The sequence below is a fragment of the Anabrus simplex genome, chromosome 2 (genome assembly GCF_040414725.1).
Source record: "Anabrus simplex isolate iqAnaSimp1 chromosome 2, ASM4041472v1, whole genome shotgun sequence".
Lineage (NCBI taxonomy): Eukaryota > Metazoa > Arthropoda > Insecta > Orthoptera > Tettigoniidae > Anabrus > Anabrus simplex.
The window spans coordinates 997257990-997274231 of NC_090266.1; the positions used below are offsets into that span (position 1 = coordinate 997257990).

The following is a 16242-nucleotide window of genomic DNA, read 5'->3' on the forward strand; positions in this document are numbered from 1 at the left end:
ATTGATAATATCGGAAAGGTAAACAAATTGAACTATTCTAGTGTTATCACAAACAAGACATAATAGAGTATTTTGAATATCTAGGATTCCACGCTAATCCAGGCACTGCTCACGCACGACACTATATGGTAGTCAAGCTAAACATTTAAACTCCGATGTAACTGATGTAATTATTCTGACAATAGTGAAGATTTGTCACTTAAGTAAACAGTTTTACAGTATTTAAATTTGGAACACCCAACGACTCAAATATATATTAATGTTATGGAACTAACACATATCTAGGTTATGTTAGCCGGGTGGTCTGTAAAAACAGCAGGGCGGTCTGCCCATTAAAAATGTTCTAGGGAGAACACTGCCCATGATGAATTAATAGTGGCGCTCACGATCCCTGCTGTCTTCTAGCCCATACACACACATCTCGTTATATTACCCCCATTTAGGGAGAGAGACCGATGTCTTTCAGAATTGTAGTAAATGTGAAGGGATGCATAAAACTGGATCGTAAGAGGCTGGTGGACCAGCCCGTATATAACAAATTCTAACTTGTACGTTTGGGAAGTTCCACCTTTCCACCACTTTAAAATCTTACAATTTTTCTTAGATTAAAATAACATTAATTTATTTTTAAATTAGTCCGTACATGTTATATTTTTCATGGAAATAATCTGTTATGCCAAGGGTAAGTTAAAAGCTATTAAAAACTATTTAAAATAGTATATGCTTGGCCCACTTTGTCAAGACTTATCTAATACTGTATGATTTCTATCAAAGAACAAACCCTGAATTAGACAACTTGATAAATCTGAAAATAAGTCACCCCCACTAAAACTGATACAGCTTCTCAGACATTGAGTAATTAATCATGAATTTCATTCTCCAATTAAAAACCTAACTACTTTTAACTTTAATGAGATGGAACAAGATATCCTAAGCAAAGGTCCTAAATAACTGGGTGAACCCTTCAATGCACAATAATTTTGTTACCACTATAGCAGAAGCAGAATTAGAACATCCCTTTGGATAAACAGGATGAGGTTAGGTATGAAATTAAAAGAAAACTGAATAAGTACACAGTAAACAAATAAAAGAAAATTTCACTGGGCCCAAAAAACAGTAAGTATATTGATTTTAAGATTACTGTAAACAGCCGAAGATGGCCTAATGCAGCCGAAACAATGTCCTGTAAATTTAATAAGATGCTTTTATAACTTTGAAATAGTAAATAACTTATAAGTATTGACTAGGTGGAACCATTATACTAATTTTTCAATTTATATAAATAACTATTATGGTTATGTTACTTTACCAGCAGGTGGTAGAACCGGCACTAATTTAGTTTAAATTGTACAAAACTGTTCACATATTTGGAGAAGAAAGGATTCTATTAGCCTGCAATATATCATTTAACATACTCCTCTCCCAATGTAGGCCTAATTTCAGGGGCAGAGCTGAATATTCTGCTACCAATTTCTGATATTGTATTCAAGCTTACAAGTTCTATTATACCATTAGATACAGAAATCAAAAGAATGAAGAGAATCTGTAAGATGTCATGCATTTTAAAATGCAAGGCATGTTATTCCTGGAAATATTTTACACTGAAACAGTACCAGTAGATAAAAACTTGGCAAAACAGACAGCTACACAATGGAATCATAGATGATATCTATATACAATAGTTATAGTCTACTGTTGATTATATTGAATACACTGTATTATTCCTTACCTTTGGATAAATTACATTGTGCATATGTAGTGCAATCAAGTGAATATCACAGGAAAAGAAAGAAAATATAGATACATAAATATTTTATTTGCAGAAATTATAAAAATAGAGTTTTACAAACAATAAATATAAAAACCGTGGAAGGATACCACAATCTTTTTCTGAATCGTCTCATTGTAAAATGTTAAAAATGACACAAAGCCCTTGGTGAAATTCAGTGTTTGTTATTAAAATGATTGCCAAACACAGACAGAATACAGGCAATAAATGAAGCTGTAGAAAAGCGTTATTACTTAGGATCCATGCCACGATAAGAAAACAGTACTGTTTAATGGATTGAGGATTAGTCCCATTTCCTTTTTGACTTTCTTCTTTTCACTAGGGGTTTATATCACACCAGCATGACATCTGTGGAAAGGATATTCTTGTTATCACCAGAATATGTCATCTGTGAATCGTCGCTTGTTTGGTTTCCAAAGCCAGGTGTAAGACCGGTCAAGTGAGATATTTTATAGCACTTGTTATGTAAAGTATTGACCTTGGCTAGATTATTGATCTGTTTTTTCTCCCATCTTTCAACAGCTGGCTCCAGAAGAGAGAGTTTTATAGATGACTGAAAACCTCGCACCAATTAAGTTAATCAACTGACGTTGTTATAATTACTATGGTAGTTACCTTTGAAGGCAAGTGATACTAGTGCGCTTGCGTGAGTGTGTGCGCGCACGCATATATGTATTAGTATACTCGATCAGAGGTATGAATCAGCGACCCAGCAGCATTTATTTATATTTTTTAATCATGTCCTTGTGTGGAGTGCTAGGCCGGAGACAAAGAGGGACATGCAAAGCTAAAATCTGTGGAAAATTTCACTCAGGAGGTAGTGAGCCAGCATGAGTTTGCAAGAGTGATAGAGAGAATATGAATTTGAACACAGACCACATGTCCTAACCGCAGAGCCAGGCTGAGTAGCTCGGAAGGTAGAGAGCTGGCCTTCTGAGCCCACCCTGACAGGTTCAATCCTGACTCTGTTCGATGGTATATTTAAAAGGAATCGAATATGCCAGCCTTGTGTCGGTAGATTTACAGGCACGTTCAAGAACTATAGCAGGACAAAATTCCGGCACCTCTGTGTCTCTGAAATCCATAAAAGTAGTTAGTGCGATGTAAAATCAATATTATTTCCTAGCCGCAGAAGCGAGTACAGGAGAGATTTAATATATAAATTTAATTCACTTATGAATCTGAACATTAACAAAAGAAATAAAAATTACACAGTGTATCAGTGTCCTTTATGGACAAATATTATCGGGATGCTCGTATTAAGCATCACTGATTTTGATAAATGACGCATAGGAATGACGCTTGGGCAAGGAAATTTCCTCTCCAATATCTGTTCACCAGATGTTGGAATTTCATCTGCCCCAAATGTGAGTGACCAGGAGGTCACGTGTTTGAATACTACTCCACGTGGAGGGGTTGGCTGTGCATCCATGTTCCAGATGGATGTTTAGTGTATTCACCAAATATTGTAAATTGCTTGTTGTATTTTAGATGTGTGTCAAGTTTGTTGTGTGTTATTTCTTGATCTTGTGTGTTTGTTTGGGTACTGTGTTCGATTCCCTCGGACCAGTCATGTGTAGATGTCGGAGTGTTGTTTATTGTTTCATGCTGATGTCTTTTGGGGGGAATAAAGTACTTAGGGAGGTTCCTCCTACTCAGTTTGGGTGTTGTTTGCATTAACTTTGATCACAGTGTCGTTGTGGAGTTTATAGTAACAAAGATTGTATACAGAATGGTCTCACTTAATCAAATATTGCCTTGGTAATTGATTAAGGGGGTGCTTCCTCACCTGGGTGACAAAGGAGAACTCACAAAAATGGAAATTTTGATAAGGTTTGGCCAGGAGATCAATCCTGCATAACTTGTATAGATTTTGTAACTTTGGTTTATTTTGTGCCATTTTAAGTATCTGCAAAGGGGTGCAATAAACCCATTCTTACAGATTTGTTTACTTCTCATTCACTGTAGTTTTAGCTGTTCCTGTTCCCTTCCCTTCATGTTAGTTTTATCAGACAGAGCCCCCACGAACCAAACACGACCTGAAATCTGCCGGTGCATCTTAAGGGACAGGCGGTAGGGGACAGTATTCAATATTAAGGGAAGATAGTGAAATATTTAATGTTAACATTTCAGTGACAAATTTCCAGAAGATAACCAAATTTCAAATTATCAATGGCATGCAGTGATGTAACTAGAGACATGCACACTAATTTGGAGTGTCATTTTAACTACTACTTTCCACGTTTCCTGCAAGACAATATAAAAGAGTCTGAGATCCCCCACTTCATGTTGAGCCTCTAATTAAGATGGACATATTTGAGCACTGAACAAATGTATGTATTGTTTAAAAGCAACAAAAGTTGAACAGCAGTCAGAACTTTTGTTAATTTTAATGTACAAGTTTAAAGTATTTTTAGGTACTTTCTGGAAATTAAACAGCTACTGTGTAGACAACTATATCACGGATGTGAGCGGAGACTGTCATTCAATTTCAGTGCCAGATTACTTGGATTAACGATGGTGTTCATCAGGGACTTAAAATCTTACCATGAGGTCTTAAACAGGAGACCCGATGCTGGCAGGTTTAAGATGTGAAGCTACCCAACTGTGATAGTCATCAATCCCAAGGCGACGATTCAGCAGTCCAGGATGGAAAATTTAAGATGTAAGTCCACTCATTAACCCTGCACTTTGTAAAATTTGAAACTGTTCTCATTAAAATAGATTAATGTTGATAAATTACCATGTGATATGAATTATCAAATTAACACATGGCAAAATCATCAAAAAACATCATAAGTGCTGCAAAAGCACAAAATAACATAAGCATGGAATTGCTTTACTTTTTTTAATTGGCTTTACATCACACCGACACAGATAGGTCTTATGGCTATGATGGTATAGAAAAGGGCTAGAAGTGGGAAGGAAATGGCCGTGTCTTTAATTACGGTACAGCCCCGGCAATTGCCCGGTGTAAAAATGGGAAAACATGGAAAACAGTCTTCAGGACTGCCGAAAGTGGGGTTTGAATTCACTATCTCCTAAATGCAAGCTCACAGCTGTGCGCCCCTAACCGCATGGCCAACTTGCTTGGTGGAATTCGTTTAAATAATTATTATTACTTATCCTAAATGATACGCTTTAAATTATTATTATTATAGTTATTACCATCAATCCTTGCCTCCTCACCCTCAACTATAAGTGAGGTTTTATTTAAGATAAGATTCTAACACCTCATACTACAAGGTATTGTGATTTATGGATTTAAAAAAAAAATACAATTTAACAACCACACAGAGAATTAATCATTGTAATGTATCGAACAGTAGTGTAATATTAATATTTTACAAATGAGTATGTCAACATTCTAATGGTGAATTTTTTTCGAACAGTGGAACTCAAACCGGCTAACCATGGTGTCAGACCATATAGAAGTGATGCATTAACGATCATAGCCACCACACAGGCTCTTGTTAGTTGATTAATGAAGTATTCAACGTTTCTCAGTTTCACAATCGATGAGGAAAGGGGGCTAGCTAAGTAACAGGATAGCAATTACAGCAAGGGCATATACATCATCCCATCTGCAATTATAGCAATGAGTTATTACGACTATTAAGATTATGTGCTTTCAACTAGCTAGGACCTAATGCATCACATTAATGTCTGTTGCATTAAATATAATCATCAGTATTTGTAGCCAAATATTTCTTAAGAATATGTGTTACCTCTTACTGCCCAGAAACTCCTTTGTATGGAAGCATTAATTAGTGTTTTTCTCTGTGCACCTGTGTCCAAGTCATTACCGATTATCAGAGACTTAGCAATAAATTTTGATACTCTAATTGTGTATAAGCTTTTCTCTCCATTATCATTTTTATTAATTGTAATAATAATAATTTCGTGTGGCTATTTCTAGCCGAGTGCAGCCCTTGTAAGGCAGACCCTCCGATGAGGGTGGGCGGCATCTGCCATGTGTAGGTAACTGCGTGTTATTGTGGTGGAGGATAGTGTTATGTGTGGTGTGTGAGTTGCAGGGATGTTAGGAACAGCACAGACACCCAGCCCCCGGGGCATTGAAATTAACCAATGAAAGTAAAATCCCCGGCCCGGCCGGGAATCGAATCCGAGACCCTCTGAACCGAAGGCCAGTACGCTGACAATTCAGCCAACGAGTCGGACTTCATTAATTGTGCTCATTGAGGTTAAAACTTTGGTGAAAAATTAACTGGAACAGCTAATAAAAACTAATGACAAAGACTACTCACTGAAACACATTAGCTTGAAGAAATCCAATCAAAAATGCAAGCTGAGCAGTTAAGGAAATTGCTGAAGCACCACAGATATTTGAAAGTAGTACATTTAAACCTTCTTAGGACATTTCTGCAGGGGACAAGGAAAGAGAACGTGTTAGCAAGAAAACGTACAATAAGAGGATATGGAAACAATAGATACAATTTTTTCCGACATGAGGGCATTTTGTGCCGTGTATCCACGGATAGAGTGAAAATTATATTTACCATTTCTAAAGATGAGAGGAGACACATTTTCTGCTGGGGATTATACAACAACAACAACAGTGCACTGAAAGGTGTCAAAAAACACCAGTCAACAAATATGAAAACATTTGTAAGGGGCCTGTAACAATATCAACGTATTCTTACACACACACACACACACACACACACACACACACACACACACACACACACACACACACACACACACACACACACACACACACACACACACACACACACACACACACACACACACACACACACACACACACACACACACACACACACACACACACACACACACACACACACACACACACACACACACACACACACACACACACACACACACACACACACACAACCCCCCCCTCTCTCTCTATATATATATATATATATGTTATTAGAAGTCTTCTATTTTGGACTGATCACAGTCTTAAACAATGAATTGCAGGTTACACTCAACCATGTGCAAATGCGAGAGAATGACGCTGCCTGCAATTTTAATGCAACAGAACTTTGACTAAATAGAGTGATCGAGTCAAAGCTCAAAGGTGCAAATTCAACATTCGCGCAACCTCTGCAGCTGTAAAGGTGCGGATGCCAATCCATTTTTCTGAAGGATTTTAATTTTGTTTCATTAGTAAGGAATTTCACAACTATTTCCATACCCATAACTAGGCAATCTCAAGACAAATATGCACCACACTAGTCAACTTCACACAATTATGTTCCTACAACCCACATGTAGGCTATCACATGACAAATACAGTTTTCGCTATCATTCCCTGCATGACTCAACACGAAATAAATTTCTATGATCTGTTCAGGGTAACCTGATGCCCAATGTAAACAAATATACGTGGTAAAGCCTGATTGGTTGCCAGCTCTGCAGCATTGTTTAAACAATATTTCCTATTTTATTACATTTATGGCATTTTTTAACAAATAAATCCAATCAAGAACATTATATTTAAATTGTAAACTTATTTATTACATTTTGTCATGAGAGATTATTTCATACGACAAATATTGCACAAGTCTGAGTGTACAGTCATTTTGTATTACAAATAGCATCTGGGGCAGTCAAAGCTGAAATTCTTCAAACAGCCAAGTCACTGAAAAATATTGTAATAAATATGTCATAGATGACTTAGCAGAGAAGGCTAGACATTATGTCCTAAGATTACAGCCTTTTTATCACTGCGACTTCAACCTCATAGAATTAGTGTGGGACCTTGTTAAAGGTTAAGTAGAAGGCACAACACAATTTTTAGGTTAAGGGACTTGCGTGCCTTAGTTAACAAAGGACTTGCTCATTTAACAGTAGAGAAGTAGCAGACGTGTTTTGACCTTGTGGTGAAGGAAGAGGGAAAGCTATGGGAGTTAGACAGGATTACGGCCTCTGTGGTTGACGAGTTTATAATTAGTGTAAATGCTTCGTCATCAAGCGAAAGCGAGAACTCTGACATGGATATGGAGGGAATCAAGCCACTGCCAGAAGACCACTAATGTGACTACGCAAGTAGAACGTATTTTGATTGTATTGTTTATTTATGAGTCACATCTGCTTATTCTTGTGTCATTTCTTCAAATTTTTATTGACAACAGAAGTTCAGTTACATGGCTTAGTGCGGTTTCTTTTTATGAATGTAATGCTGCAGGTTAGATCTCGAAGTAATCGTCCCTTTAATGAAATTGTCGATTGTATATCATTTGTCATGCACTCGGCAATTTGTACTATAGGCAGTGAACTTTTAGTGGTACAACTCTCCACATGACGAGACAATTCTAACCAATCACAGAGTTTTCTCAGCAAACGCTTTGTTTATATTGGGCATCAGATTACCCCGAATTTTGCATTCTATTCAAGCATAAACAGGCTTACTGTGATATTCAGCAACCTCACTGCTAACTGGCAAACAAAACTGAAAATTCCTGAGGCTAACAGCTTGCTCTGAGAAGATGCAACTTATCCTGTGAAGTTTAGGAATTCAAGGAATAATCCTGTTATCACGCAACTGTGGAAAAGGCTCTTACCAGAGTTGGAAATTACAATGCTTCCACAAGATATAGCAAACAACAATTTTCAGGGCTAGGAAAAATGTGATCATACTAAGCGGTAATAGCGAAAATTCATGACGAGACAAGTGCAGAATTTTTATTTAGATTTAATGTGATGAGAACAATGACTTCGAATTTATGGCAAGTTAAGCAGGAAAACGTGTTAAAGAGGAACACATTAATGAGGTTTCACTGTATTTATATAATAGGATCAGTGGCTGCTCTAAGGCCACTTGTTTCTCCAGCTTATCTAGGAAACATGAAAATACAGATAAAACAGCTGGACAATCATCTACTAACAGTTATAGAACCTGCGGCCAAAATAAGATGGCATGCTTTTATAGGGGAAAGAAAACTTAAAACAATGGTTCTGAGAATGAGAAGGAATTTTATCATGGAATGGACTTTACGTGAAAAAAAAAAAAAAAAAACAAGAGAGAGAGAGAGAGAGAGTGTGTGTGTGTGTATGTGTGTGTGTGTGTGTGTGCTGAAGACAGACTGGGAAGACCTAGCGGAAAGATAAGATACAGACAGCCAATATGATGCTGTGAATTGTGAGGTGATCCCTTGCACTTGATGCCTTGGCAAGTTCAGTGCTGTATTAGAGAAAATACAGCGCCAAGGACTGAACAATAGATTGCCTTCACATTGGTTACTCTTTCTAAACTTACCTCTGTCATCAACCTAAACCTTGCATGCCTTAAACTCCATACATATTCCTTGAGCTTGCTAGTTTGAATGATGTGAATCATCACATGTATCCTTGTCTCAGTCCTTTTTCCTCCTTAGTTGCTCCTCACTTATGTAGTTAACAGATGTTAACCACTACCATAAATCATTTTCCGAATCATTTGAATGAACACCGTTCAATATACTCTCCAATACGTGAGGCATATGGGCAAATCCAGTAGCTGTTGCTGATGCTGAGGCCAGGTGTTCTTGGCGCATGTGCTCATTGAACATATCAGGGGCAGAAATCTTATTTTTCCAAAGTTCGAAGAACTCATCTGAAGACACAGACATATTTCCTTTACCTTCTTGTTTAAGAAATTCAAGCCATACCTGTAAATAAAAAGGAAAACAAGATCAAAAGGAGAGAAACAGATATCAAAAACCATTCAGAAAGTTTGAGAAGAAACTCATAATAAAATATCTGGAAATTTTTTACCCACTGTTATAATGAATCTTAAATACACACCTCAAAAATGTTTTGAACCACCTGTATTATTTTTTTTTGTTTGTCAAAGATGTTTGCTCTAAGACTTGTTGCATGACAAACAGACATCCGAATGATGTGTACGAGGACAGTTTGAAAAGTTCTCAGAATCACCGCTAGATGTCAGTGCTAGGGCAACGAGGTTCCCACGCAATAATCACACATCCTTTGTGAGTGAACACGTAGCGCGTCAGTGCTCTAGCTGCAGGAGTGTGGTAGTGACGACTCTTTGTTGTTGTTCCCACGTAGTGATTTGTGACAATGGGAAAAACTGAGATTCGAGCAGTGATTAAATACTTTGTAAAGAAAGGTATGAAAGCAAAGGAAATTCATGCCGACTTTCAGAACACACTGGGGGACTCTGCTCCTTCATTTTCAACTGTTGCCAAGTGGACCAACGAGTTTAAATTTGGTCGGGAGAGCTTGGATGATGATCCGCGCAGTGGACGGCCAAAAAGTGTTACGACCTCAGAATTTATCGCAAAAGTGCATAAAATGGTCATGGAGGATCGTCGACTGAAAGTGCGGGAGATTGCTGAAGCTGTAGGGATGTCTTCTGAAAGGGTATATTATATTTTAACCGAAGAATTGGGTATGAAAAAATTATCCGCAAGATGGGTGCCGCGGCTCTTGACAATGGACAATAAACGCACCAGATTGGAAATGTCCAAACAAAGTCTGGCCCGTTTTCAGTGCAACCAACAAGATTTTTTGCGCTGGTTTGTGACTACAGATGAAACTTGGGTCCACTACTATACCCCAGAGACAAAACAGCAGTCAACGCAGTGGAAACATGCTGATTCACCACCAGCAAAGAAAGCAAAGGCAGTGCGTTCGGCCGGAAAGGCCTCAGTTTTCTGGGATGCAAAAGGCATTCTGCTGATAGATTATCTTCCCTACTGGCCAAACAATTACGGGGCAATACTATGCAAACCTCTTAGACCAACTACAGGAAAAGATACGCGAAACAAGGCCTGGTTTGGCAAGGAAAAAGGTCATCTTTCATTAGGACAATGCTCCGCCGCACAAAGTGTTATTGCCATGGCAAAACTTCATGAACTGGGGAACGAACTGTTGCCACATCCACCTTATTCACCTGATTTGGCACCATCAGACTTTCATCTATTCCCCAAGCTGAAAATTTTCCTCAGTGGAAGGAGATTTCCTACAAGAGAAGAACTGACAGCCGAATTGGAGAGGTATTTTGCAGGCCTGGAGGAATCTCATTTTTGAGATGGGATCAAGGCATTGGAACATCGCTGGACCAAATGCCTTAGTCTACAGGGAGACTATGTTGAAAAATAAAAGCAGTTCCACCGAGGTAAGATACTTAATTCTAGTACATTCCGAGAACTTTTCAAACCACCTACGTAATGCCGATTGCTAGTGGATGTGGAGGTAATACACGCGGTCTCAGAACAGTCCTCCAGAAGTGTCCGCTGTTGATGTCACCTGTGGACACAGCATGATAAGAGCACATTTGTGTCCTGTGCAGTATGTAAACTTGCCTAAATAAGTCGTTACTGCTTTTGACCATACGCCCATAGTGACATTGCGTCAGCAAGGCCCCTCTGTGAGGGCAAAAACCAGCCTGGTTGGTTTACACCATAGTGACATTGTCAGAATATACAGCCACTATCCTGTGACACAAAATGTTGAAGATCATCCTTGCAGTGGTCGTCCGTGGTCAATGACAGCAATGACAGCAGCTGACGACCGTTACATGCGAATCCTGGCTCACAGCAACCCGGCAGACACCACAATAGAACTGCGTAATGCCTTAACGCAGGCAGTTGGTAGGGCTGTGTCTATGCAGAGAATCAGAAATCATCTCCATAGAGACCACCCACACTCTAGAGTTCCTTGGCGAGCACCTACACATATACTCAACACCATGGCGCCAGGTACAGATGGGCAAGGGAGCACTTGGACTGGACTCTGGAAGAATGGTGGCAGGCCCTCTTCACGGATGAGTGCCGAATGTGTCTGACACCGGACAATTGCTGGAGGAGGGTTTGGAGAGAGCTAGGTAATGCCAGACAAATCCTGTGTGCCATCACACATGCCCATCAGTGAGGCGGATCCGTCATGTTTTGGGGCATCATCCTGCATGGACGCCAGATGCCACTCATCGTCGTAGAGGGCAATATGAATGCTAAACAACATTGGAACAGAATCCTCGGGCCCATTGTCCAACCATACTGACAATATTTCGGCGACAAATTTGTTCTGCAAGATGACAATGCGCGCTCGCAACGCTCCAATCTTGTGAACCTCTTCCTCAGAGGCGCCCACATCCATCGGATGAACTGGCCTGTGGTGTCTCCAGACATGTATCTCATTGAATATGCCTGGAATATGCTGAAACAGGCAGTGCGACGACGAACGAATCCACCGCTCACCCTAGCTGACCTCTGGAGGGTTTTTATCATAGAGTGGGACAGGGTCGACCCGGACAGTCTCATCCGCCTTATGAACAGCATGCCACGACAAGTGTGATCATGCTTCACTGCACAAAGTGAAGTAACACCATACTGAGAGGCAGAATAAGATTCACACGTTCGATAGGTGGATACACGTTGCCGAAAAAAGTGCTTGTGTTGCGCCTGTCATTGCTTGTTATGTACATCAATCGTGTTATGCTTGACATAAAGTGTGTATCTGCATCCCATACATTCCCTAGAGACATCAGCAACCTAGAAACCTGTAACAGCAGGTGGTGCAGAACTTTTTTTAAGGTGTGTATAAAGAAGCTGTTCAATTTGTCTTTATATAAAATGAAAAAGCGGAATTGCCTTCACTGAGCAGTACTGATAAAACATTTCAGTAAACCTGTAGATACGTGCAATACTCACTGGAAAACAAAAATAACCTGTAAAGAATAGAAAACACAAAACTCTCTTCAGCTTATCCTAAGTATTTCTGGGGTCACCAGAGCCACCTGGCTCACTTTGGTTTTGGCCAGGGTCTAAGGTGAGATACCCTTCCCAAAACCATGCGATTTTCATTGATAAAATTCCAACCTGGGATTGACCAGAAATGGAACTGCGGTTATCCAAGTAGAAAGCCATCAGCTAAGTCACTATCCTGATCACACCTATTTATAAACTGTTGAACAGTCACTATAAACCTATAAATTAGTTGGTCAGAGCGTGGACATATACGATCGTATGAACCATGTCAGCCCCTTCTATACTGGTTCATGTCTCTTACTCATACATATGCACAATTTGATTCGGAATGATGTTTCTTTTATGAGTATATGACAGAATATAGCAAGGACATTGAAAAGAAAACAACCACACACATTGTAGGAACAGGACAGCACAAAAACACAAAAATGTTCTGATGTGAGGTATACTGTAGATAGGCAATATATGAGGCTGTGAATTGTCAGAGAATGCTCTGAATAGGTTTTCCTAGGTTGCCGTTCTACTTAGGAAGCCTGAATGATGATGAGAATAATAATAATAATAATAATAATAATAATAATAATAATAATAATAATAATAATAATAATAATAATAATAATAATAATAATAATAATAATAATAACCTTCACTGTTAAGTCACTGTTACAAATTCAGTTGTCTATGTAACTGGACACGAGAGATATGATGCCGTTAAGAATGGCCATTTACCAAACAGTTCTAGGAAAATTTTGATCATGGAAATTACATTTCTGTCCAAATTAATTGGAACACGACAATAACACAACCATTTTACTTTTTTGTTGCTACTGTTGCACTTATTCACGTAAAAAATAAATTAAATCTGTACTAATACCTTTGCTGGCGAGACCTAGTGTTTACAGTGCACTATGTCTTCTGGTATGGGCTACAACAATTTTTTTTACTTCACTTATCTGTCAAAGTCTTATCCTTGGCTTTGACAGCATGAAAAGTGACTGAGGTATGAGTGATGCTAGTAATGCCATTCCTTATGCAGCCAGTCCCTGCTGTAAATGGTGTGAAAATGTTGCTCATAGTGTTGGCTAGTGCATGCATTTCAGTGGGCTTGGCAGACTGATACGTAATAGCAACTTCTGGCTCAATGAGGAAAGCAACAGGAAACTACCTCACTCCTCATTTCCCTAGTATAAATCTTCAGTGAAGCCTAGGCCATCTATGACAGCTAATGATGGAGCTGCTGATGATTCAACCAGACTTCGGGCTGAGGACTGAACAATCTGTACTAATAGCTAATATGTCCTCCTTTCGGTTTTATAAGTTGCTTTACATCACAGGTGTCAAAACCTGCCTGCCATACGAGCAGCGCCCGTACTAGAAATACCTGTGCACGTGAGCTCAAGTCTCTTCCACTCAGTCGGTTTGTACTACCCCATGTTGCTGACTCAGGGTTGTGCACAACAATCGATGACAGGCTCCATGTTACCTGTTTTGGTCTACACATAATGGTTAAAACATACAGCTACATAGGCTGTGGCATAAGGATTGGCACAGTAATTTGTTAGTGTGTGTTTGTATTTGTGTACTTTTTATCAATATTGTTACTTGGGGAGATACTACTTTTATGGAAGCCAATTTTTCTTTGTTTAATTTGATAAAAATATGACGTTACATCACGGAAGTGATATAGAAGTGGCCTAGTATTTGGAGTTATTCTGCTTCATAACAGACTTGTTCATAGGAGAGTTGACGATTTTAAGCTATGAAAAAAAAAAAAAAAAAGAACCTTTTTATTTAGCACTTCATACTTTATGGCAACCTTTAAAGTAATAATTTATTTTCTTAGTACACAGTGAATCACCCATTTTATGCACACATAGTGTTGAACAAATTTAATTATGAATGTTTCAATATGAAAGAATGTGTGTACAGGTACTGCTAGAGTACCATATTTATGAACGTGTAATGTACACCCCTCCTGGCGTGCACTATCTGATAATGTCCTGGGCTAGCACTCGTACCAGCTGCTTCTCTTGCGAGCAAAGCTGTCAAACAGTTTGTGACCTTGACATACCTCCTTTACATGACTTGACATAATTCCACAAGTTTTGAGCACATATTTCTTAGTTCCATCATAATGAAATCACACTGTAACTAGAGACTGTATCATGCATAATTTTGTGGAGCAGTTCGAGGTTTGCAAGTCCCCTTTTGCAAACAGCCCATGTGTTTCCTATTGGATTAATGTCAGGGGAGTTCCCTGGCCACTCTATGACAAGAATATTGTTCTCGCTGGTGAATTTCTTCACTTTCTTTGAAGTATAGCAAGGAGCCAAACCTTGCCAAGAAATTCCATTACCATTTGGAAACTCTTCTGCAGCTCACCAACAGTTCTCCTTTTAAGTATTTGGATGAACTGGTTACATTTCATTATCTTGTCAAATGATACTAAGGCCCAGTTTCTTCAATGAATGTTAAGTGTTAACAATGCTGTTAAGGAGACTTAACACATAATTCAACAAAATGGCTGTCTCATCAAAAATTATTAAATCTAACAAATTGTTAATACCTGTGTTAAATTAACATGGCAGCAGCACTGTGTTAAACCTCTTAACAGCTGTTAACATTTCAAAATGGCAACATGTAGAAGACGTGCTTTACTGATGTATGAAGACCATTTATAAACTGAATAAGGCAAAGGATGACCAATACTAAGAAAAAACTACTTTTTAGAGATGTCAGAATAAAGTTTTCTACAATATCTAATTACCAAAGCCATAATGAACAAGGTACTAGAAGAAATTAAAAGTAGGTTAAAGTTTCCTACAGATTGAAGTTTATCAGTGTCTCCAGTGAAGCATCTGCTTATAGTTCTTAGATATTATGCTTCAGACTCTTTTCATGTAATTGTAGGTGACTATGTTCATAAATGCAAGACAAGAGTGTGTAGAATTCTGCAAAGAATTCCTGCTGCCATTGCAGCATTAACAAAGCATTACATTATTTTCCCTGCAGTAAAAAAATGCCCAAAAATCATTCAAGACATATCAATTATCACATTTTCTTGGTGATGTAGGAGCCTTAGATTGCACTCATGTAAAAATATATTGAATGTTGTGATATAACAGTCCGTTCTTTCATTTATGAAGCACACTTTCAAATTAAATCTATAACAACATTTTTCTTGCATTCATTATGTTGACATCTTAGCGGTCTCTGCTAACCATACCTTACCTATAATAATGTCAATCATGTGTGACAAAATACTATTTTAACATACCACTAGGAGTGCTTTATGTAAAGAAACAAAAGACGCTCAATGCCAAACGCGTTCAGAAATCTCACGGAAACGTATTAATTTGTCTCCAACAATAATTTTTTTTTTACTAGTGGCTTTACGTCGCACCGACACAGATAGGTCTTATGGCGACGATGGGACAGGGAAGGGCTAGGAGTGGGAAGGAAGCGGCCGTGGCCTTAATTAAGGTACAGCCCCAGAATTTGCCTGGTGTGAAAACGGGAAACCATGGAAAACCATTTTCAGGTCTGCCGACAGTGGGGTTCGAACCTACTATCTCCCGAATACTGGCCGCACTTAAGCGACTGCAGCTATCGAGCTCGGTAAACCAACAATAATTGTTCTGTAACTAATCTCGGAAATGTGTTAGTGAAACAGGATACTTTTAACCATAAATTAATAACAATTGTTAGTTAACATATGTTAAGTAAAACTGAACACACAGT

General features: G+C 38.6%; 1 protein-coding gene across 1 annotated transcript in view; it reads right to left on the reverse strand.

Moving 5' to 3' along the window:
* Positions 1–641: 641 nt before the first annotated feature.
* Positions 642–16242, reverse strand: part of LOC136864617 (glycoprotein-N-acetylgalactosamine 3-beta-galactosyltransferase 1) — a 99995-nt gene continuing 84394 nt past the window's right edge. The window contains exons 4-5 of the mRNA XM_067141854.2: positions 9045–9435; positions 642–2863 (exon numbers count right to left, since the gene is read on the reverse strand). Coding sequence (XP_066997955.1) covers positions 9199–9435 — 237 coding nt within the window. The 3' untranslated portion in view covers positions 642–2863; positions 9045–9198. The remainder of the gene's footprint in view (positions 2864–9044; positions 9436–16242) is intronic.